Genomic DNA, 22,140 nt, shown 5'->3' with positions numbered 1-22,140 from the left:
GCCACACTCTACAGCACCTTCTGTATACCGTGAGCTGACCTCAGAAAGAGATCAAACAGCCAAGACACTCTACATACAGAGATCCCACTACTTTGGTGACAAAATGGATTCTGGAGCTAAATTAAGCCACAGTGCTGAACTATCATTCTGATCTGAACCTATGACAGGCTTACAAACAGCAACCCCTCCACTTCCTCAGCAGAGTAGATGGACGTCACAAGCTCACACAGCAGGCTGAGGTTTCCCAGGAGACCAGAGCCAGGGCCAGGTCCAGGGCCAGGGCTCTGGGTGCACACTGGGGGTAGTGCCAGCCCAGCGGTAAGGTGAGGTAGGGAGGGGCCTCTGGACTCAGCCAGACCAATACTGGATACTGGGGGACAAGTCTCAGCCCCCACCTCCAGCCTACAGAACCCTCCACCACCTCCTGCACCTCCAGGTGGCACTGGGAATGTGGCCTGAGGCAGGATTACCTTAGGTAGTGTTGGAAGAGAGCTGACCTCAGTACAAGGTCAAATGGCCATGACACTCCTTTTGAACTAGCTGCCAAACAGAAGCAATATCCCAGGTCTGCTGGAGCAGGTGCTCAGGAACACCTCTCTCTCTCTCTCTCTCTCTCTCTCACACACACACACACACACACACATACACGGCAAGGCTTCTGGGTCCTCCTACTCCCTCAGGCTGCCTGGACCCCTCTATAGCTCAGCAAATAAACAGGGTGGGAGCAGCCTAGAGGTGGAGCAGCCACTGGACCCTGAGACATGGGGGAGGGTCATGTCACAGCCTTTGGGCCCAGGAACCAGAGACCTTTTGCTCGGTATTGAGCCCCATCCAGCATCAGGGAGCCTCAGAATGCCAGGCACTGAGTTTCACTTCTCAGATGCTCAGGATGCCTTTCCTCCTTACAGGTAGGAAGCAGACGGTGAAGCAGCTTGGCGTGACCACAGGCCAGCAGAACGCGGCCCCTGAGCCTGCCACCACAACCTCCCTGGCTGCCCCGGATTAACCAACACAAGAGATGCAAGACAAGTCTCAGATCCCTCCTCCGTCCACTCAGACCCCTGCTCCACACCACCTGCCTAGCAGGCTGACCTCCCCTCCCCCACTCTAAGGTCAGCCTGGCCCTGTGCGGTGTACACTCCAGACCTGTCCACCAGGCAGCTGGGGTCCGCATCTTGCACGTCTGGCTGACTCGGGGAGGCCTGGGCGGCTTTGCCGCAGTGAGCCTCTGGGGCTTGGCTTCCACTTCCCTCTATAAACCAAGAGCCTCTGACTTGGCCTGGGAGCCACACTTCAAAGTGAAGAAGGCAAAATAACCCCTACTACTAGCCGATTAGCTCACAAAATTATTTAGCCTAATTCTAACAGTAGCCCTAGCTGCCTGGCATAGCAATCCCCAGTTTATAGACAGAACACTGAGCTTCTGAGAGCCTAGGGAACTTGCCCAAGGTTAAACAGGGAGTAAAGGCAACACGGGACTCAAGTGCAGGTCAGCACACACCACCCCCCCCAGTGCCAGCTCTGATACCTGGGTCTTAAAAATCACCATGGACAATGCACCCTAAGGCAGCCCTCAGGTCCCTGTCCCTGCCCAGCATCTCTTCCCTGTCCCTCACCACCTACTACTGAATGCACTGTTCACCCTGCAAGCACAAGGTAGGGTGGGCTGCAGATCCTCACCTCAGAGTATGGCCCAAGGAAACCACCTGGTCAAAGGTAGAACTTGGGTTCACGCCACTTGTCACCACGTTTTCTGCGTAAAAGGCAACAAAATTGCCCAACAGTGACTTTTCTTTTTATAGCTTTCAGCTCATCTAAGCCCTAAAACTTTTCTTTGAGGTCACAAGGGCCTAAATGATCCCACATGAAAGAAGAAAAAACAAGCCCAGTAAGAGATGTAATGCCCAAGAGCCCTATAACTTGAGGGCAAGCAGGGCTGACTGAGGTTTGTCACCCTTTGTCCCTCCCTCTAGGACTGGTGAGGGCTGGGTGGGGTGCAGGACAAGGCCCTGCTGCTAGGCTCCACCTTGTTGGCCTTAGGGACCAGGGCTGTCCTGGTAGATCCCCAGAGCACCTGACAGGCCCAGTCCAGGACCCTGTGGAAGAGCAGGGTACTGTGGCACAGGAGCTTCAGGGAATGCGCTGGGAGGTTCTAGGTCTGTAGCCATGCTATGGTCCCCTAGACCCACTTAAAGAACAAGGCAGCCATTTCAGGCTGGGAAGGAGAAGGAGATGATGAAGGGGAATGGTTCATCACCACACTGTCATCAAGAGGAGAAAGTAACTAAAGCTGACTCCCTGCCCTTCCAGGCATGTGGGAGGAGCCCTAAGCTTCAGAAATGGCCTTCTCAGGAATTATATCACAAGAGGCAAAGCTCTCGCAGCAGTCCCCTGCTGCAGCCAGGGATGCCAGAGAAGAGGCTCTGAGAGAGTCTGCAGCTCTGTCTTCAAGAAGAAAACACAAAACTGTCCCTCTGGAGCCTGCCACTGGAAGGAGGGCAGGTGCCACCCACAAACCCTCTCCTGCCCACTCCTGGCCTCATGGGGAGGGTTCCAGGCCATCTCCTGCAGTGCAGACCAGCCACCCCAACGCAGCCACGTGCTCTGGCCAAGCCGAGGGCAGCAGGGGTGGGCCTGTCTGCAGCCAGGACTCAGGCTTCCTTCTGTGGAGCTAAAGGGTAGCAGACAACGTCACCCCGAAACACACCACTGTGTTGAGGCAAAGGAAACTAAATAAAGCAGGTACAAGAAAAGCTCTCTGCCTGCCCCAATCTGCCCAAAAGTAGGAAATAAATTTACAAAGGTGTCCTTCCTCTCTCCCCCACCAAGGAGGACAAAGGTGGCCCACAGAGGACAACATCAGACTCTTAGACCTTAGCAGCCCAGGGACAGCAACAGAGGAATCAATCTATACAGGTGGCCTCACCATCTGGCCTTTGTCCATGAGGCTGCCACACAGAAACACTTGATTTCCTCTTGTTTATCTATCTTTTGTTACAGGGGTCCTGGTCAAGGACACAGAAAAGAAGAGGGACAAGTATTTTTTCTTTCCTTACACTAGGAAACCGAGTCAAGCCAGCGATCCCATGGGGTTCTCATCTCAGCCTGTGACACCCCTGTGACACCTGTGACACCCCTCCACCGTGTTCAGGTGACCTCATAGGAACACCCTACCTCTCAGCAACCTGTTCAGCCGTAGTCCTTGTCGAGTTCCCTGACTTGCCACTTGGAGGTGGCTGGTATTAAAGGGGTCCTGGCCTCTGAGGCCGAAAGCCTCAGACAGAGGTGTGTGGGCTGCCTGGGGTCCCTTTTTTGAACAAGCCCCGGAGCCTTCTCTGAAGAGCAGTTATCAGGAAGACACCACTGCTCACCTTGGGAAGGACCCTGCTTCCCCTTCTTAACTAGATTCTTCTGCTGGGGAGCTGAGACCCGGGTACCCCGGCTGAAGGGGACTTTCTGGTGCCTGGAGTGAGGGCCAGGCGTGACTGGCAGACACTGTCCGGACCTCCTCCTGTGATTGGCCTTCTCTGCAGAGACCATGCCTGCTTCTACTCCAGTCTCCAGAAGGTCCCCAGCCATTGAGCATCAATGGACAACCTTCTCTGGACACTACTGTGGGCACAGTGGACAGTCTTCCCTGGCAGGGAACTGCCAAGGAGATGACTCCTCCTCGCCTGGTCTGGTGGAAAAGCCTAAGCTGCACCCAGGGAGGAGCCAGGAGCCAGAACTTGGAAAACATCTCTCCCATTGTATCTGGGGCCAGGGCGGGCAGTAGGGCAGAGAACCCGCTCCTGGGCCAAAGTTTATATTCTCAGAAATGCCTGAAGCTTGGCTCCTGAAAGCAAAGCTTCCGCTCCCAGTGGGCTTTCCTCAGCATCCGGGTGTTTGCCACTCCACCCCATGGACTATAGGGTCAAACCTGGTATCCACGCAGCATGGCAGGAATCTCTCACCCTCTTCTTTCCAGATCCCAGGGAGCGGGACTCACCCATGACCTCAAAGGGCTAGTGAGAGGGGAGCTCTTCCAGCCCAGGGTTTTGAGTGGCCAGGCTCCCAGGGGAGAAGGGGTTCTCTTTCCCCTTAAACCTATCAGAGGTCAATGTCCTCAAAAAGCCTCAGTGGTATGGGAAAGCCAAGATGTCCTACCTGGGACACTGCCTTGGCAAAGATTCCATGAGGGGATACCCATTCTCCACTATGTGCCTCTCCCTGGATAATTCTCCAAGGATGGACCAACCTTCAGTTTCATGAAGGACTGACAACTGATGTGTCTCTCTTCTTCTCTACTGACTATTTTACGATGACTGCCTTACGTAAATGTCAGGCTGACTTAGATTGACCGTTTATCATGTTGGAAAAGACTGCAAGGCCCCATGCTCAGTGGGGAAAAAGTACTGTCTTACTGGGAAAAAGTGCTGTGATTGACTAGCCGTGTCTGTCACTGGGGAGGGAAGGGAGGATAGTGGCCTGTATGCTGTGTGTCTTCTTTGAGACTTGCACTGGAGACTTTCATGTGCACACCTCATTGGATTAGAACAACACGGCATGGTCTAGGAACAATGAAGATTATTATCTACTTACATCAGGAGGATGAAAATTAAGACTTTCCCCAAGTGGCCCAAGTGAATCAGAGCCAGAGTCAGGATTGGATCCCAGATGTCCTGAGTGCCAAGGACATCAGTCCCCCAATATGGGGAAGGCACTGAGACTGGGGAACACTCTGAGATCAACATGCCAAAGTGTTCCCATGTCTTTAGGCAAATATGCTTGGTAAATCTTCTCCAGGCTTGCAATTTGCTATTCTTTATGCATATGTGTGGGAAGCTGGCAGGAACAGAGTGTGTGTGGAAAGGGGATGGGCTGCCCACACAGAAGTCGACTGCCCCTCTGGTTGCTGGGAACTTTAAAAGGGGGCAGGTCTAGCTCTCTAACTTGCTCCAATTTCATCAAATCAGCGACGCACCCCAGGAAGAGAAAAAGGACCATTTTCGTCACATCTGCAGGGAGCCACTCTGGACAGCTATTCGGTTTCCATGGAAACCGACCCTTGGAAACTGCTTCAATTTCAGGAAAATAGCTACAAACAATAATAAGCATAAATGAAAAATGGTACACCGTTACTTCAAAATTGTACTTGTTATTGGATTTTGTCGGGTCTTAGGGGCTGTGACTGCAGGCTCAGATCCACAAACGCAGTGGAAGGCAGATGTCTCTGCCTGGCTGCAGGCCTAATGCTTGCCCACATCCTCCCTCCTGACTCTCTAATCAGATTTCTGGATGTGACCTCCGGTGAGGCATTTATCAGAGACGCTAATGTCTGAATTTTGAAAGGAAGGAGGATGCGCTTTGCAAAAAAAAAAGTAAATAAATAAATAAAAATAAACAGAACAAACATTTGCTGATGACTGGAGGGTGACAGGAATCCATTTGAAAGAGCACAATGAGGAGTGATTTGGTGGCACAGGGCTGAACACTCACACAGGCTAAGCTAGAAATCTTCGAGACATCAGGCAGCAGGAATACGAGCTGAGCTGAGCTGGGAATATCTGTTCTATTCCATTTTTAAGGACTCTAGGGGTCAGAAAGGACCTTGTAAAGATGGCTCGGTCTGGCCACTGCTCCCCCAAGCCCCAGTAAGGTTTCTGTTCTCTCAGCAACATCCTCATGAGATGATTCTGGAGTATGCGCCCAGACTACTCTAAGTGATAACTTGCAATCCAATTCCTTGCAGCTTGGACTCATGGGCCAGCCAGACCCATTCTGGCAATGAGAACCCTTCAGCCATCTGGAGCCTTTCTCCTGATCCTTCTGTGATCTTCACGTGGCAGATGTCAGGGATATCCTAATGGCCATTCTCGGAGTGCTCTCACAGGGGGACATCTAAGAGCCCCACGGGGAAAGACTGTTGCTAACCGTGGTTCCTCAAATAATCCTTCACAGACACCAGGGCATCTGCAGGCTCATTCACTTTCAGAACGCTATATTTGTCCTGAAAACTGCTCTCTGGAAGGAGCTAAGGAAGGCAGGGGAAAAATGGCCACCTCCAGGACCTACTGTATCATCTGTCAGAGCAGCTACTCAATAAATGTTTCCTGGATGAGAAGCCCCACTGGATGAATGAGTAAAATCACTGTTCACAGAAGGCGGTTCACTTGCCCATCGTCACCCAAGAGGGAGACCAAGAGCACCTGGGTTCTGCTTCCCAGTCTTCAAACCTTCCCACCGGGAGGCCCAGGTACCTGGGCACCTGAGTCCCAAGTCTGTGCCCTGGGAAGGGGGATGCTGAACCCTCTTACTACCTCAGGCCATTCTAAATGTGTGTTTCCATCAGGCCCAACATAACAGCCCACCCCAGGGAGCCCACTGCATCCCACCCAGGAGACACAGAGACGTGGAGAAGGAAGCCCAATGGCTAGGGAAGGTCTGGAGTCCCGCAGAGGGAAGAACATTCTGGGAACTGCCTAGAGTCTGAACTGGCCTCCAGGACAAGGACCAAATCAACAACAACAAAAGCTCTTTGGGGTTAGATCACCTGATGGCAAAAAGGAAGTCACCAAAAAATATCAACCAGCCCTTCTAGGTTTTTTTCATGAATGCAGACCCTGACGGGAGCAGAGCCCCTCCCCCAGATGCCAGGGACCAGCAGTAGTGAGGTGCTGGCACACAGTGGGGGGGTTAGGAGGGACAGTGGGGAGAAAGCCTGAGGCCTCTGGAGGGAGGTGGCAGGAGGGGGTGCTGGCTCACCAAGCTGTGCATGATGTCCACGCCATCGGGGTTCACCGTGAGCGCCTCTTGGTACAGCTGCTTGGCCTCCTCCAGGTCGCCCTTCGCCTCGGCCAGGCGACCCCGCATGTAGAGCACCGAGTGCGAGGTGGGAAAGAGGCCAGCTGCCTCCTGGATGCAAAAACCTGCTTCCTTGAGGTGTCTCTGCTCCATGAACAGCTCGGCTGTGAAACCAGAGGGGCCGTGAGAGGTGTGAGTGGTGGGAAGACACACAAGATGCAGGTGGCACCCACATCCCCAGAGCAGGGGAGCCGGACACTGCCCACCAAGTCACAGCACGGGGAGAACTTACTGTGGGATGCAGGGGTAACGCTAGGTGCTCCACAGATCATCTCAGTCAATGCTCACAAAACCCCGGGGACCAGTGCTTCGTCACCCCACTTTAGAGATGAGGAACCTGGGCACAGAGAGGTTAAGGCATTGCCCAAGGCCATGGGACGAAGCCAGGCTTTTGGTTGGGTTGTGTGATTGCACAGCTGGCAATGGGAACACAAATGGAGTCCCCTGAGTGCTTGCCTGGGTAGCTCTGCTTTCTGTTTCAGGGTCCCTTCACTTCACGGATGCATTGTGCAGCTGGACAGACAGGACGGAAGCAGCTCCTGGAGGCCGCACCTGGGGGCTGGCTGAAGTTAACTGCCCCACTGTGCTCAGGACTTGGTGGGCCCGGGCTCAGAGCCCAAGGGGGAGCCAAAGAGTCCCACTAAGGATGGGGGTGGAAGAAAGAGGGAGAAGTGGTGGTGACAACAGTGACAAAAGCCACCACCTGCACTTCTGGGAGCTGACTGTGGGCCAAGCCGCATCTCCACAAAACATTCTTTCTCCATAATTCTCACAGCCAGTCTTGGAGGGAGGTGGGTACCATCAGGATCTCCATCATGATCCTGCCCCACTCTATGTGAAAGGGCAGAGCTAGGGCCAGCCTCCCCAGCAGCCCCTGGGCCTCCCTCTAGAGAAGACTTTGGCAGCAGGCAGGACCAGATCTGCCCCAGAAGCAGATCAGTGGGAAAAGGGGCCACTGCTCCAATCCTGGGCCTGCCACAGAAATGCGCATTTCAGTCCCACGCAGCAGAGGCCCAGGCCCACGCCCACCGCGGGTACTTTTAGAAACGTTGCCTGTCGGCGGGCCCCACAGCCCACTCTGCCTTCCTTTCAAAGCAGCCCCCAGACTCCGCTGCCCCCTCCTAGGGCTGGTGCCCATGCGGAAGTCACAGAAGGATGGCAACACAGATGGGGAGCGCGGGAGGCCAGCAGAGTCTGGCTTGTGACTCTGCCAAGAGCTTTTCCTAGCAAGGGCTGGGAGCTGAGGTTACGCCGGTTTAGAACATGTCTGGGGTGGGGGACTCCCAGAAAGAGGTTGATAAACTGGGATCAGGCTCCCCACCTGCCTGACCCCATAAGCAGCAGGAAGGAGACCTAACTAAGGCCTTAACTGCAACACACGGCACTGGGGTCCTCAGCATGAACATTGTGTAAGGCTCATTGTGCAATCCAAGCAGCTGCACATGCGAAATGTTACAGAGGGCTCTGGAGTAAGGGGACTCTTTCTGGATTAGAGAAGAGAGAACTGGGAGAATGAGAGAAGTAAACACAAAGAAGCCAGGTTCTCATGATAGAGTAAAAGGGAGAGATGCAGGCTCCTGTCCCCAGAGACGTCTGAGATTCCCAAGGCATAGCATAGGAAGGTGAGGCTGGGAGACGGGGCTTTGTGCCCAGGGCCTTGCAGAGAGGGATGCCCAGTGGTTGGGGATTTGACTCTCGGTGTCAGCTTTCCTTCTCCACTCTGCTATTGAGCCACTGCCAGGGCCTCTGAACCGGTTGCCTTTATAACTGAGTTTCTAATATACAACTATTGAGCACTGACTGTATACCCAGTCTTCCCATGAGAAGGAGAAAAAACAGGGGTGGGGTGGGGAAGCTGAGCCACTTAAGAACTCGAGAGACCCAGGGCAGTGAAGTGATAAGTGCCAATTCTGGGTATCATAGACACTCAGGATGGATCAAGTCAGCACTGTGGTCAGGAAGGTCCTTCTGGAGGAAGTAATATTTAAGTTGGGGCCTGAAGCTCAGTTTAGCTGGGGGCCCAGGGGTCTGGCCTTCCATGCCCAGCCCGTTCCCCAGCAGTCCCACTCCAGGTTGGGCCCACTTGGCCCCAGCGTGACTCATTAAGCTGTTTACAACTTGAGGTCCTGTCTCCCAAGCCCTCAGGAGGCTGTCCCCGGTCCCTCCCTTGGGAACTCTTCTTAGTGCGTTCACATCAACAGATTTCACTTAGAGGGAGTGCTGGGGCCCTGGGGCTTTCTAGGCCTCAGGCCTGGTTGTGGGCCACACATCAGGGAACATGCCCTGAAAATGGGTCGGGCTGCTTCACTCCAATGGGCTTCATCACCACTTAGGCAGGAAAGCAGATGACACAGAACAGGGCCGGGGAGGCGAGGTCTCCCGAGGGCTTCAGGCCACACTGCAGACAGCCTCATGGGCCGGGCCTCCAGGACAGGGCTTCTGACCGGCAGGCGGGCCCACAGGTCTGGGGGCTGCAGTGCCCCCCTCTTCCTAGCCTCAGTGTCCCTAGGCAGATGCCCCTGGCTCCTGCTCACTGTTTTACCAAACATGGTGCTCCCAGCCAGCCGGCCAGCCAGCCAGCCAGAAGAGGCTACAGCAGGAGACCCATGGCACTGTGCCCACCACAGCCTGGCTCCTCCCACTCCCAGCCTGGCTTCCAGGCCTGCGGTGCCCACACCCATCCTGGCCTCCCCTGGCTGGGGCTGGATGAGCACTCACTGTTACGGCTTTTCCTTGTTGATGTGTCACCCCAGTGAGCAGGGCCTTGCTGCTCTCTGAGTGTCAAAGGGCGCCCTGGACCTCCTCAACGACTTGACTTTCTTCCTTCCTGTCCCTTCCGTCTCATCATCCTCCCTGTCTACCTCTTGACCTCCTCTCTTGCCCATCTGTCTCTGGTTGGTTTTTTTCCTCTTTGCTCCCTCTCTCCCCACCCCCTCTTCTTTGCTTTCTCTCCGCAGGCTACAAATGGAAAACATCTGTTCCCTGGAGCTTTGCAAGAGTCCCTTTTATTATTTTTTTCAGAGGCATCCTGGTCTAACCCTGCACCTAGAGCTGGCTCCCATCTTCCTGCTGAAGCCCAGGCTCTCTGCCGCAGGCCCATTTCCACACCCTCAGGTTGATGTGCTGAGAAGCGGGGTGCTGAGAGCCCTCACCTGGAGAGGTGAGCTGAGTGAGCTTCCTATAGAGAACCTGCCCCAAGACCTCAGAAAAGGGAGAGAGAAAAAAGAGAAAGAAAAGGAGGACACCATGTTGGCTTGGAGGTGGGAAAGAAAACAGATTAGACCCTAAAAGGAACCCACCTTGGCTAGCCTAGCCCCCGGCCATGGGGACAGTTTGGTGACCCCAAAGGAAATAAGCATCATTCCCCATGGAGCAGAGTCCCTTGCAGTTGGGCTAGACAAATCATGGAGTTTAGGCCAATGGATCATGAGGAACAGTGATGTGTACCAGTTCCAGGTGTGTCCTTACGGGGACAGGGTGTCTTCTTTCTCTCTTCCACATTTATCTTATGCCTTGGAATGTCAATTGTAGCAGAGAACCATCCTGGACCACATAGGTGAGAGCCACACCCTAGGGACAGCAAAGCTGCCATCCCAGTTGAAGCTGTCATCTCCGAATTGTTACGTGAGAAAGAAATAAGAAATAAGCATCTAGCTTTTGTGAGAGCGATACGGTGCACCATGTCTCAGAATAGGACAGGAGGATCTTTGCTCAGGAGGAGGCCTTGGTATTATTCCTCTGCATTCTTGAACATTCCTCTTCCTACTTAAGACCCAACAGCTGTGGAACACACCTCCCACATCCCTAGCATCCGAAGGACCCTGAGATGCTAACTGGGGCAATATTTGCATTATTAAAATGCTCCCATCTCTTAGCCTTTCTGTGAATCCTGGTCCAATTCTTTTTTCATAGTCAGAACCTATGATAGGGAGATCGGAGGCGTGCTGCATGCTAATGCGTCCATATGTGGAAAACACGCCACAGGAAACCCTAGATTCTCAGCTAACAAGCACGTTCTAAGGATGACTTGCCAAAGCTGCATGTCTTGGTAACTGATCATCTACTTTTGGTTGATTTCTTTTCCATGTCTCCTTGGGGGCTGCAGCCCCATCCCTGTAGTGGGTCAGAGCAGAGAGGAGGGTAGGCAGAACAAGGGTGAGGAGGCGTCCCTGCACCCACAGTGTCCCTCAGGCAGTTCTGGACTGAGGCCATGCTGGGCCCGGGGCAGGTTCAGGATTCCACTCGTCTCTCATCTTCCTCTATTCTTCTGCGCTGCCATTGTATTCTATTCAGTCACTTGTCCTCTCTGGCCTCGATTCCCTGTCTCTTCACTCTAATCCACCTCCTGCACCACGGTCAGGTCAAGTTGTCAAATACTTTCCATGGAGTCCCTCCTCAGCATTCCCAAGCACAAGGAGACTCAGTCTGTGGCACCACGTGGCTTCTGGCTCCGTCACAACTGTAACTGGCACAACAGAAGCCAAACACCATTTGCTGAGCACCTACTATGTGCTGCAGTAACTTCTTCACACATAAGCTCATTTGAGACCAGGGCTGGCTAGTTGTGAGCTGGCATCAGAACCCAGGTCTGTGTGACTGAAGCTGGGCCTCCCTGAAGGCTGCCTCCCCAGCACTCACTGGTCTGCAGACTCTTCAGTGGCAATGGTGCTGCCTGGTGACCCAGAGGGACTGCCAACTGGACAGCATTTCCACCTTACCAGCCCTCTGCCTATCCATTTATGTGGCCTCTCCTGACCTCAGAACCTCTCTCATTTGGATCTGCCATAGAGAACCTCTCCCAGGTAGGGAGGCGGGCACCCTTCCTATTGGGCAAAGAGGAAACCCATAGCCAGACAGATTAAGTGACTTGCTTGAGGCAAGCGAGGAGGAAACAGCTGGAACTAGACCAGGTTCCTGAACCTGCGAGCACTCTGTAGTCCATTTGAGCCTCGTCAAGAGCCTCTACCTCCCCGCTCCAGGACAGGGCAGGGCTCTGAACATCTGGGTGGCTTCAGCCAGGTATGGGAGTATCCCTGAGCCCCAGTTCCCAGGCTGGGACTGGGGATACTCACCAGCCTGGAGCCAGATCTGTTCCAGCGTGGTCCACAGCCGCATGGGACCCTGCTTCAGGACCGAGGTGGACATGGTCAGCTCTGACATGGCCTCCTCAAGCCTCGAGGCTGCAATGGATGATGCCCGCCGAGAGCCTGCAGAGAAGGAGGGCACAGGGCTGAGCAGCAGAGTCAGGGTGCCCCGTGCTGCAGGTCCCCGGGGCAGTCAGAGCTCAGCTCCAACGGGCAGACAGGGCGCCTGGGTCAGGGCAGGGTGGCACAGCCTGGCAGCCAGAAATCTGACAAGCTCTCAGATCCACTAGGGAGGGCCCACCACCTACTCTCAGCCACATATGGAAAGAGGAGATTTTTAAGGGACAATTAGGCGTAAATCCCATTGGGAATCTATCCCTGAGGAGAACAATCATAAATGTCAGCAAAGATGCTCATTCGACTCCTGCCTGTAATATTGAAAATAACAGAAACTACTCAAATGTTCAATAATAGGGATAATTAAAAACAAGTGAGGGTATAATCACCAAAGCCTGTAGTCATTACAATAACAATGTATACATGTGGATACGGATGCCAAAAGAGGTACATATTAATTACACAGTTAGGTGCAAAAAAAGCAAGGAACAGAAGAAAATAACCATATTTTTGAAAAATAAATATGGGCATACATGGAAAAAATTCTGAAGGGCCATTTATTTATTGAAGTCTGGGTGGTGAAATGAGAAATGACTTTTCTCTTTCTCCTTTGGCTATTTTTACAAGTGCACATTATCATTTCGTATGTGTAAAAGTCCCATTCGTGGCTGAGACCTGAGGGATAATTGGGGAGCAGCTTGAGTCAGACCTGTGCCCTCAGAGAACCTCTCCCGTGTCAGTTCTGGGTGGTGCGGGCCCTGCTCAGGATATATAAGCTGTTGACATTTATAATTCCCATGCAGGTGAAATGCGAGCACTTTCTCCCTCTCAGAGAGGCAATAAAGGCTCCAATAAACTCAGGAGACCTCAGGCACACCACAGATGATGTCAGTTTATGGGACAAGTGTACAAGGAGTCCTAATAACTCTGAGCATGGTTCTTACCTCTTTAATTGCATGGGAGTTGCCCCACCCCCTTAACCAGTCCCTCCACAAGCAGCCAAGCACCCCTGGGATGGGCCCTAAATTCAGGTGCAACGTTAGGCTGCTGAAATCAACCCCATCACTTGCACCTTGGCTCCAGTTCACAGAAGTGAAAAAAAAATGAGCAATTCCACTAAATACAATTCCACTCACACTTTCATTCCCATGACTAACTCTTCTTGTGTTTTTGAGGAAGGTGTTTTGCTTTAATCAGGTCCTCAGCTTAAACATGGTAGGTTTGTAGCTCCCAATTCATTTGAATATCACAAGCCTGGGTTTCAGGATGAGTTTTTCCAGGAAAAGAGTCAGCTTTGAGCGTAGAATTGAAGAGCTCTGCTCATTCCTTTCTGTTTGACTCATCTACCGGGGCATGAGGCAGCCGCTGGCGGCTGGCATTGGCCTTAGGGGAAGTCGTCTCTGCTCCAGGCTGTCTTTCCAACCGAGTCTTCTCTCTCTTTACCTACCCCAGAGGTAGGGCCTGACCCCTGCCCACTCAGCTGCCCACCACCCACCCAGGGCCAGCAGTCAGTCCTACCCTGAGTCAAGATCAGCCTGAAAGGTGTCTGAGGGCCACCCCTGAGCATCCAGACCATTGGGAAGCAGCAGCAAGGAGCAGTGATGGGTTTGGCCAGGCTGCGCAGATGCCCCCCTCCCTTGGTCCTCTCAGGCTGGGACAGTGAGCTTTGGTTCCACGTGAAGAGCTGCCCACAGGGCACATTCTTACCAGAATCTGCATCGTGGGCATCGGGCAGGGTCAGGTGCATGCCACTCTGCTTCTTTATCGTGTGGCCCTCACCTAAGCTGCCATCCTTTTCCAGGCCTCTGGAAAGCAAGGGAGGGCAGGACCTGGTGAGGCAGAGGCTGGTGTCCCCCAGGGCTAGCTGGGAGCATGGGGCGGCGGTGGGGGGGGGGGCTCACTTCAGACAGGCTCTGGGACTGAGAACTCATGTCCCAGAAACAGAGCCCAAGTCCCTGGAAAGATGGGGAAGGACCAAGACAACCGGAGACGTAGAGGGTTCAGCGTGGGTCCCACATCACACAGGCCAAGGACTGGAAACCCTCCCACACTGCCTACGCCCTCCTCTGAGGCAGGGGGGGCTAGAAATCCCTAGGTCACTTGAGGCTTTTTCTACCCTACCTCCTTCAGTGCAGGGAACCCGGACTGGCTTCCTAGGAAAGCCTGCCTGGTCTTCACAGGCACCAGGAGTGCCCCGGCCTGCCCTGGGGAAGGAGGGCCCAGTTGATCCTGTGAATCCTGCCATAGGATCCCCTACCTCCAGCTGCCAGGGTGGTCCCAGGAGAGCCAGTGGGGGCCCCTGGGGGGACATAAAGAAGCATGGTGACCCTTTCTTGCCCCCCACTCAATTCCCCAGGTTCCTGCAGCTCCCGTACAGTTTTCTCAGTTGGGGAAGCCAGGAAGGAGCCGCCAGCTCAGAAAGGTATATGAGCCTGGTGGGCCCTTCCCGGGGCATGTGCAGCCCAGCCAGCCCCTTCCCACTGCTGAGGAAGCCTACGACCCTGGAACCTGTGGGCTGGGGACACTTAGAGTAGAGCTGCGGCAGAAAGGGTTGGAGAAAAGCAGCCCAGCCTGGGCCAGAAGGTCAGAAGGTATCTTCCCTTCTAAGGGACGCCCAGACGATGGTCCTGCAAAATGCCAGGATCCAAGGTGTCTCTGCCATCCGAACCGAACTCAGGCTCATGCTGGCCCCAATCTGGGCCTGTGGATGCAATCATCTTATTGGGTATCAGAGGGCCCCACCCCTCATAGCACAGTGAGTGGTTCAGGTCAGGCGGTCTTCTCCCACCCTCTTCCCGTTCCCTGGGGGCATCCAAGTGCAGGCCAGAGACACTAGGTTAAAACCATGGGGCCACCCCTTCTTGGTTGTGTGACCCTCAGCGAAGTTACTTGACCTTTCTCATGAAATTTCTCTCTTGGAAACGAGCATGACGACATCCACTTCACGGGGCTTTTGTGAGGGGAAATCAGACAGTCCCGGCAGGCGCCTTGCATATTTCTGGCTTCCTGTCCAGGTACCTGATCTGCAGGAACAGTTTCCTGTCTCCTGTTTCTTCCATCCCAAGGGGCCTCTCCTAGGGCTGCAGATCGCTCCATATTTGGGAACTACTTGCCGTGTGTATCATGCTCCCTAACTCGAAGAACTCCACACCCAGATTGGGAGAGCCAAACAGGTACTGGATTCAGGCCCCTGGTCCAGGCAGATGGCCTAGGTAAGCCATGCCCTATCCTTGGTGGGGGTCTGGGGGGAGGTTCCCTAGAGGTTTCCTGTTGTGACAAGTTCCATTGTGGGTGGTGACTTGAGGTGACCTCAGGCAAACCCTACTACCCCTGGCCCCTGTGACAGCACTTAGCAATCCTGTATCCCTTTAAGGAAGTACAGGCCTTATATTGAAGGTTGGGCCTTAAATAAGACAAGGATGCCGACCAGAAGTGCCCCAATGAGACTGGCCACCTGAATGAGCAGGGAACCAGTCATCTAGATAAGGACTCAGATAAGGAAAGGGAGCTCCTCTGCAGAAAAGGAGCCATGCTGTGCACCCGCCCCAGCTGCCACAGCGCCAGAGGGAGGAAGCCCTGAATGCCAGGTCCCCGGCACAGGAGACTGGCCCTCATCCTTACATCACCCGGCTTCCAGGTGGCGTCCCAATCCTCTCCTTAAGTCCCTCACTCCACAGTCTCCTTCTGGCAGCTTCTATGCATTGGTCTTGCTCTGCTCTGGCATCTCCTAGGCTACAAGGCCTGTGGAGGGAAGACTGACCCTGCCCGAGGTTTTACACTCCACCTGGTCACCTCTGTAAATGTCACCAGGAGAGGTTCCTCTAGGGAGTTTGGAGGCCTTGTGGGGCCCAGAATTCCTGTGAAAATGCAAATACCCTCCAGAGTAGGGTCCCTTGAGTCCTTAGGGGAATGACACAGGGAACCATTCCAGAGAAGGGGGAGGGTGGGGTCCAGTGGAACAGGAAGAGGCAGTGCACCTGCCCTACAGGAAGTCCTTTGGGCTGCGCAGGCTGGACAGAGGGTTTGAGCAAAGACTTTCACAGATTCAACCAGGTCAAGAGAGCCTTACTGTGGCCCTGGAAAACCTCAGAGCCTAGGCTGGGGCCTACTGCAGGAGTCAGGGTGCATGGAGACTGTTGGTGACTGGGGAGGTGTGGGTGGCTCTCTGGCCTGAGCTTCCTCCTCCTCCTCTTCTTCCAACTACCAAAAAGACCCAGGAAAGAAGTGACAGACTCCATGGGCTGGGACTCAGGAGGCCCAGGTTCAAGTCCCATCCCTACCACTAGCCAGGTGAGTGGCCCATATTACTCAGAGTCTCTGAGTCAGTTTCCTTGCTGGGCTGAGGATAAAATCAAATAATGTGTAGGACAGAAGCAGCTGAGGTGTCGGATGAAGTGGCAAGCCCAGCACCTGGCTCAGGTGTTCAATACTCGTTTCTCTATTTTCTTACCACTCTCAGCTTTGATTTCAAAATCTGGGTCTTTATGCAGGTCACCGAGGACTACCAGGAGGTTAAAGCTGGACCACAGATGTACAAAGTCCCGTGAGTGCTAAGTTCCATACTTTCATCCAGGCACTGCAGACACTCAGCTGAGGACCGTTGTCCTGGCAACCACTGCCTATCAACTGGGCCCTCCACCCTCTGGCAACCCAAGGGATGACGATAGCCACTCACCCCAGCTGGGAGAAGCTGTATAGTGTCTGCCATAGCTGCAGCATTTGTCTGCAGGTCACCAGGGCTTCCTCTGGGCCTTTTAGTACCTGCTCCAGCTTTACCTTGGTGAACATCAGGCTGCAGGGAGAGAGAGAGACAGAGTGGCAGTCAGAGGGCCCACGCAAGGCTTTCCCACAAGAGTGGGACCCCATGGGTTTCTGCCCCATCAGGGCAGCCCCCATCTGCCCACCTCCCAGCCACAAGAGACAGAATGCATGGGAGGGTGGCAGCCTCCACTGTACCCCTGGGCCTCTTTCTTTCTGTGACTGTTTCTCCCCATGTGTGTGGTCAAAGCATGAGACACTCTTCTGCATCTGTCAGTGCCCGTTGTGCTCTTTCTGCCTGTCCCCTGATTACAAGCCATCTTGCCCACGCTCTAAAGTGTTGTTAGGTATGATTCCCAGCCTGGCAGTTTGCTCTGCCTCCCCAGATCCTCAGCTGAGCGGTTCCCGGCATGCCACTGACACATGTTTTAGACTTTTGTGCCCTATGGGGCCCCGGATAGGGCCTTAGATAAGGGAAAGCAGCTATGACTCAGTGAGGCTAAGCAGGAAACTGGTGGAACAAAGGTCACCTTAGGGCACAGTTCTGCCTTCTACCTTGCCAGCACACAACAGCTGCCCAATTAACATCTTCTAAGTGGAACTGGGAACTAAGTGGAACTGATTCCCGACCCTGGATATGCTGGGAAGGTCCTGGGACTCTGCATCACAAAATTCTTCCTTGGATTTCCTAAGATAGCTAGACCCCCTTACGTGGGATTAAAGTGACATGAAACCCCCCTTTCAACCACTATTTAGGGACAGTTGCTGCATCATGGCAGCAGCTTTCAGACTTTCTCCCTAAAAAGCTGAAGTCCTCTGAGGCAAGATGAGCAAAGGATATAGCCCTTAGAATGGCGAGAGGGCAGGAGGGGTGGACAGCTTCCCCTCTGCCCTGGGCACAGCAGGGAAAGCAAGAACACTGAACCCAGACCGGTCAGACTCCTTGCTCACCAAGAGCTGGAAGGAGCCCTGGAGGCCCTGCCTTGGCAGGTGTCGGCCTTTCCATTGTCGAGGAGTCTGAGGGTGCTGGAGGCGGTACCCAGACAGGGAGTCCAGCAATACTTCTACCACCGGCAGAGCCAGCAGTACTGATGCATACCCACTGTCTGGGCAGCCTGTGGAGAGTCTGGCTGAGCCACTGAGGCCCAGGCAAGGCTGTCACTCCTGGTTCTCAGAGGTCAGCAGGGAGGCCCCGTTATCCACAGCATGGCCGCTGAGTGAAGCACATGACTGTGAGGCTGGAATTTGATCACACCCATGCAGAAGCACAGCCCTACCCCGGTGGTGCATGGAGCGCCTGCGCCCCAGAGCTCCAGGCTGCAGAAGGGGCAGCCCTACCAGGGAAGGCTGGCCTCCCTCTGGGTGCTGGCCCTCCTACCCACCCCCTCAATTGGGGTCTTGGCCTCCTCTTCCTCTGCAATGAGGCCAGGGCTCCATGGCTCATTCTGAGCCTTTCTTCTCACCCCATCTTAGACTGTGAGTTGTTGATAGAGAAGGAGGGGGGTGAAATGTTTCCCCATTGTCCTTTTGGAAGAAGAGTTTGGGGTTCTGGCATGTATTATTTTTTTCCTCACTTCTCTGCAAAGATGCTTTTCCTGTCCCTGGACACAGGTCCCCGACATGGCCTCTCCTCTCCATTTTCATCCACCTCCCAAGTCTGACTTTGAAACTTTCCCCAATCTTTGGTACCCTTTTTGAACATTAACTCATGACCAGCCACTGGCCTCTGGGGTCCTGAGGGCAGAACCCGGGGTTTTCATATTGTAGCCTCCCTATGGGCACATCCCCAAAGAACAGCTCTTGGCATCCTGTGGGCAGCTGTTGGGGAGAACTGACCCTGCTGCCCCATTTTTCTTTCCCAGACTTTCAAGGGGCCCCGCTCTAGGTGCCTTTGTTTTGGGAAATATGAAGTAGAAGACACAAATTCTGTCTTCAAGGTAATAATTACAGTGCTAAAAATGTCAAACTGTCCAGAGAACCAGATGCTGTATTTTTGGCTCAGACTCAGTGCAGAAAAAGAAAAGAGAAGGGGTCTTGCTGGAGCTGGTGTTGGATGAAAAGGAGGGTGGGGTGGGATGTGGCTGGAGTCAGGGAGAGAGGTTTGGGGTGAGGAGGAAGAAGGGGAAGGCTGGAGCACACTTCTGTGTCCTACAGGCTGAGGAGGGAAAGCCCCTCCCTGGCTCAGGCCCAGGCCCAGACCACACCTCCCCTTGGGCAGCCACAGCAACTTCCCTGGGCAGGTGACTTCAACAGGACCTGGGCTAGGCTGGGACAGTTCCTGGGCAGACAGGCCATGCAGCATTCCCGCACTCTCCGCCACCCACACATCTCCCTTCCAGAGCCCTCTTCCCACGCCTGCTCCTGCACCCGAGGGAAGGATGGGTCCCTGGCAGACCTGTCTGCACCACGTGCCTGGCACAGAAGGGGTGGAAAGCTGAGCTGTCAGCGCGGCAGCTTCTATCAACACAGGCTGCACCCCCAATCGCCGCTGACATTCCATTAGCATGAGTGACCCCAAGTGGAATTTCTCAACCCAACCACATCCTCTCCGGGCCAGGCACGGGCTCCAACAGCCACCCTCTCGTCTGCTTTTCACTCCCGCATACTGAGGCTCCAGATTAGCTCCAAAGAGACTTCCTTGGTCTGGTAGCTGAGCTGCCAAAGGGACCTACTTCACCAAGCCCTGCCACTGTCTGTGCCACCAGCCTAAGTTTCTCTGAGGGTACATCGAGGCCTTCCAGCTTGGCTCCACCTTCCATTCCCTTTGGCCCCTCCTCCTACAATGACCTTGGACTCCTCATATGGGAGTCAGCAGCTCCCTGAGCCTCGGCACAGGCTCTGGGACTTGTGTGTGCTATGCTCCACGTCGTGGCCTCTGCTGGGAGTCACCCTTCCCCCTCAGACATCCGGCCAGCTCCTATCCAGATGGTACCCTCTGACTTTCTTTGTGTATCCCCTTGGGGGCTGTAGACCCCGCCTCCAGGACAGCCTTCACTATGGGTGTGGCTTGGATGTGTGCACACCTGCTGGCTTGCTTCCAATTCACTGCTGAGCTCTTGTCCCGTAGGGGACAGGGACCAGCAATCCATTCCACTCTGGCTCTAAGACAACCAAACCCAGCCTTGGGACACAAGTTCCCTTCCCCTCCCATCCATTGGGATGGGTGGCTGCCATCCACGTACATATTCTGGGCCCAGTTTTCCAGAGAGCACCCTGGAGTGCCATGATGTTTGGTAGGTGACACTTTTGGGTGTCACCCAATAAACAGTTAAGAGTCACCCACCAGGCAGTTAGAGCTATGGCCATAGTCTTATTAGAACACGGGGCTTCCCAGGTGACAGAGGCAGAGTGGGCAAGTCAGGCTCTCCACCCTCTTCAAGCAGCAGCTCCTCCTTATCTGTCTTAATACAGAAGGAGTCTAAGACAACCCTGAACAAGGGACTCTGAGATTTAAAAACCAAAACCAAAACCCTATTTTAATCCCAGTCCTCTTAGAAGGCCTCAAATGACCACCTTCCCTTTCTCTAAGAGCCTGGGGACTGCATTCAGTTAGCACTTAATTTTTCTCTCTCATTGTCTTCCAGGCATGCCCACCTGGAGGGTGCGTACCTGTGGGACAGGGATCTGTGGTGCTTTGCAGTGCCCAGCCCCTGTGCTGAGCACCCAGTGTCTGCCTAGAGCTGGAGTCTGATCACTTGACTCCTCACGTTTTAGTGTGGGCTGGACTCACACAGCTGACGCAGAGCACCACCAATTTCAATCCAAACAGTCCACAAGCCAAGTTTCACTACACACAAGACAGGGCCTATGATGAATAGCACGCTCCCGAGATGGTGTGCAGGGATCTGTCTCCTCCTACTTGGAAGAGAGATCTTTATCCCAAGAGACAGTCATAGAGTGAGGCTTAAAAGTATAACTAAGGAGGGTCTCTAAGATGGGAATTCTGTAATCTAGCGACCCTCCAATATACGGGCACTCAGACAAGAGCCATTCCAGGAGAAATTTTAGAAGCATAGTCTACAACAGAGAAGTCAAAAGCCTCCAAGCAGCCCACAGTAACAGCTCCAAAGTTACATTATTGTCCTCAAACCCTGCACTGCAATGTCACTCAGAGTGAAGAGACACTGGCTGAGGAGTCAGAAACCCATGCCAAAGTCCTGGCTCTGCGGCCACCCAGATGGGCAGGTCACACGTTCCACATCTGTAAAACAGGAGTGAAGGCAGCTGACTATAGGCCCCCATGAGGCTGAACCTTGGTCACCTATGAGCAGCAGCGGAGAAACCCCACAGCAGCCCTCAACTCTCCAACATGGGCCTGCCCGATGCTTGGGAAGGGATGCCCGCTTTGAACTGCAGGCCTCCCACATTGGCAGACCAGGGTTCCAGGCCGGGTGCCTCAGAAAGCTTAAGAAAGCCCCAGAGGACTGGGGTTTTGGCTCAGCGGTAGAGCGCTTGCCTAGCACGTGTGAGGCCCTGGGTTCGATCCTCAGCACCACATAAAAATAAATAAAATAAAATAAAGATATTGTGTCCAACTACAACTAAAAACATGAATATTAAAAAAAAAAAAAAAAAAGAAAGAAAGCCCCTGAGCTTCCCACCTGGTCAGTCGGGCAGGAGCTCCTCCCCATGGCTCCAGGACCAAGTCCCGGGCAAAGTGCTTTCGGCTGTGATGCTCTCTTGCAAGCACTTTCCTGTTTATGAAAGTGGAGGAAGACCATGTGGAAGGGACACTGAGGTCTTTTAAGGCTCAGGCCCTTGCCACGCCCTCGGCCTCTGAAGGCTGATGTGAAAGTGAGTGTTCTCTCTGGGGAGGGAAGGAGCCAGGGCCAGTGTAAACACACTGTCCCGTTGCTGGGTCCTGAGTCTCCTCATTCCCGCCACTCCACTCTGTGGCCCTGTCCAAATCTTGTGGCAAGTGCGCCCTGATCCCAGCAGGGAGGCTCAGTGCAGAGAGAAGCCTGCTCACTGTCAAAGAGCTCAGTTCTCCTGAGTGTCTGCCAGAGCCCTCAGCGGCCCACTCCAGATCTCCCAAGCGGGGGGGTTCAGACTCCCTCTGACACTAGCTGAACTGCCACCCTCAGCTACCACTGTGATCTGCTTGAGGACAGGGACCTGCCACATCACCCATACCCTTTAGCTCCTGGGTGGGGGTCACAGACAGGTGCTCAGCTGACCTGAGCAGAGCCAGCCCCTGCTGAACTGTGAAATGGCTCCGCCCCACAGACGAGTCAGTCTCCGCAGTCCTCCTCCCCAGGAGAAGTCAGTGTCTCTGCTCCCTGGTATAAATTGGTTATTATCACCGGTCACTAGCTTTGCCCATCTTTCCAACTGCTCT

At 54.0% G+C, this 22,140-nt stretch overlaps 1 protein-coding gene across 2 annotated transcripts in view; it reads right to left on the bottom strand.

The window, feature by feature from the left end:
* Positions 1-22,140, bottom strand: part of Ttc7a (tetratricopeptide repeat domain 7A) — a 114,123-nt gene that overhangs the window by 6,619 nt on the left and 85,364 nt on the right. For both annotated transcript variants that reach the window (XM_027934378.2, XM_071601551.1), the window contains 4 exons: positions 16,720-16,836; positions 13,752-13,849; positions 11,916-12,050; positions 6,745-6,947 (listed from right to left, as the gene is read on the bottom strand). In XM_027934378.2, the coding sequence (XP_027790179.1) occupies positions 6,745-6,947; positions 11,916-12,050; positions 13,752-13,849; positions 16,720-16,836 (553 nt within the window). The remainder of the gene's footprint in view (positions 1-6,744; positions 6,948-11,915; positions 12,051-13,751; positions 13,850-16,719; positions 16,837-22,140) is intronic.

This window comes from Marmota flaviventris, chromosome 14 (genome assembly GCF_047511675.1).
Source record: "Marmota flaviventris isolate mMarFla1 chromosome 14, mMarFla1.hap1, whole genome shotgun sequence".
NCBI lineage: Eukaryota > Metazoa > Chordata > Mammalia > Rodentia > Sciuridae > Marmota > Marmota flaviventris.
Note: the sequence above shows the minus strand (reverse complement) of the source record. Positions and strands in the feature narration are given on the sequence as shown.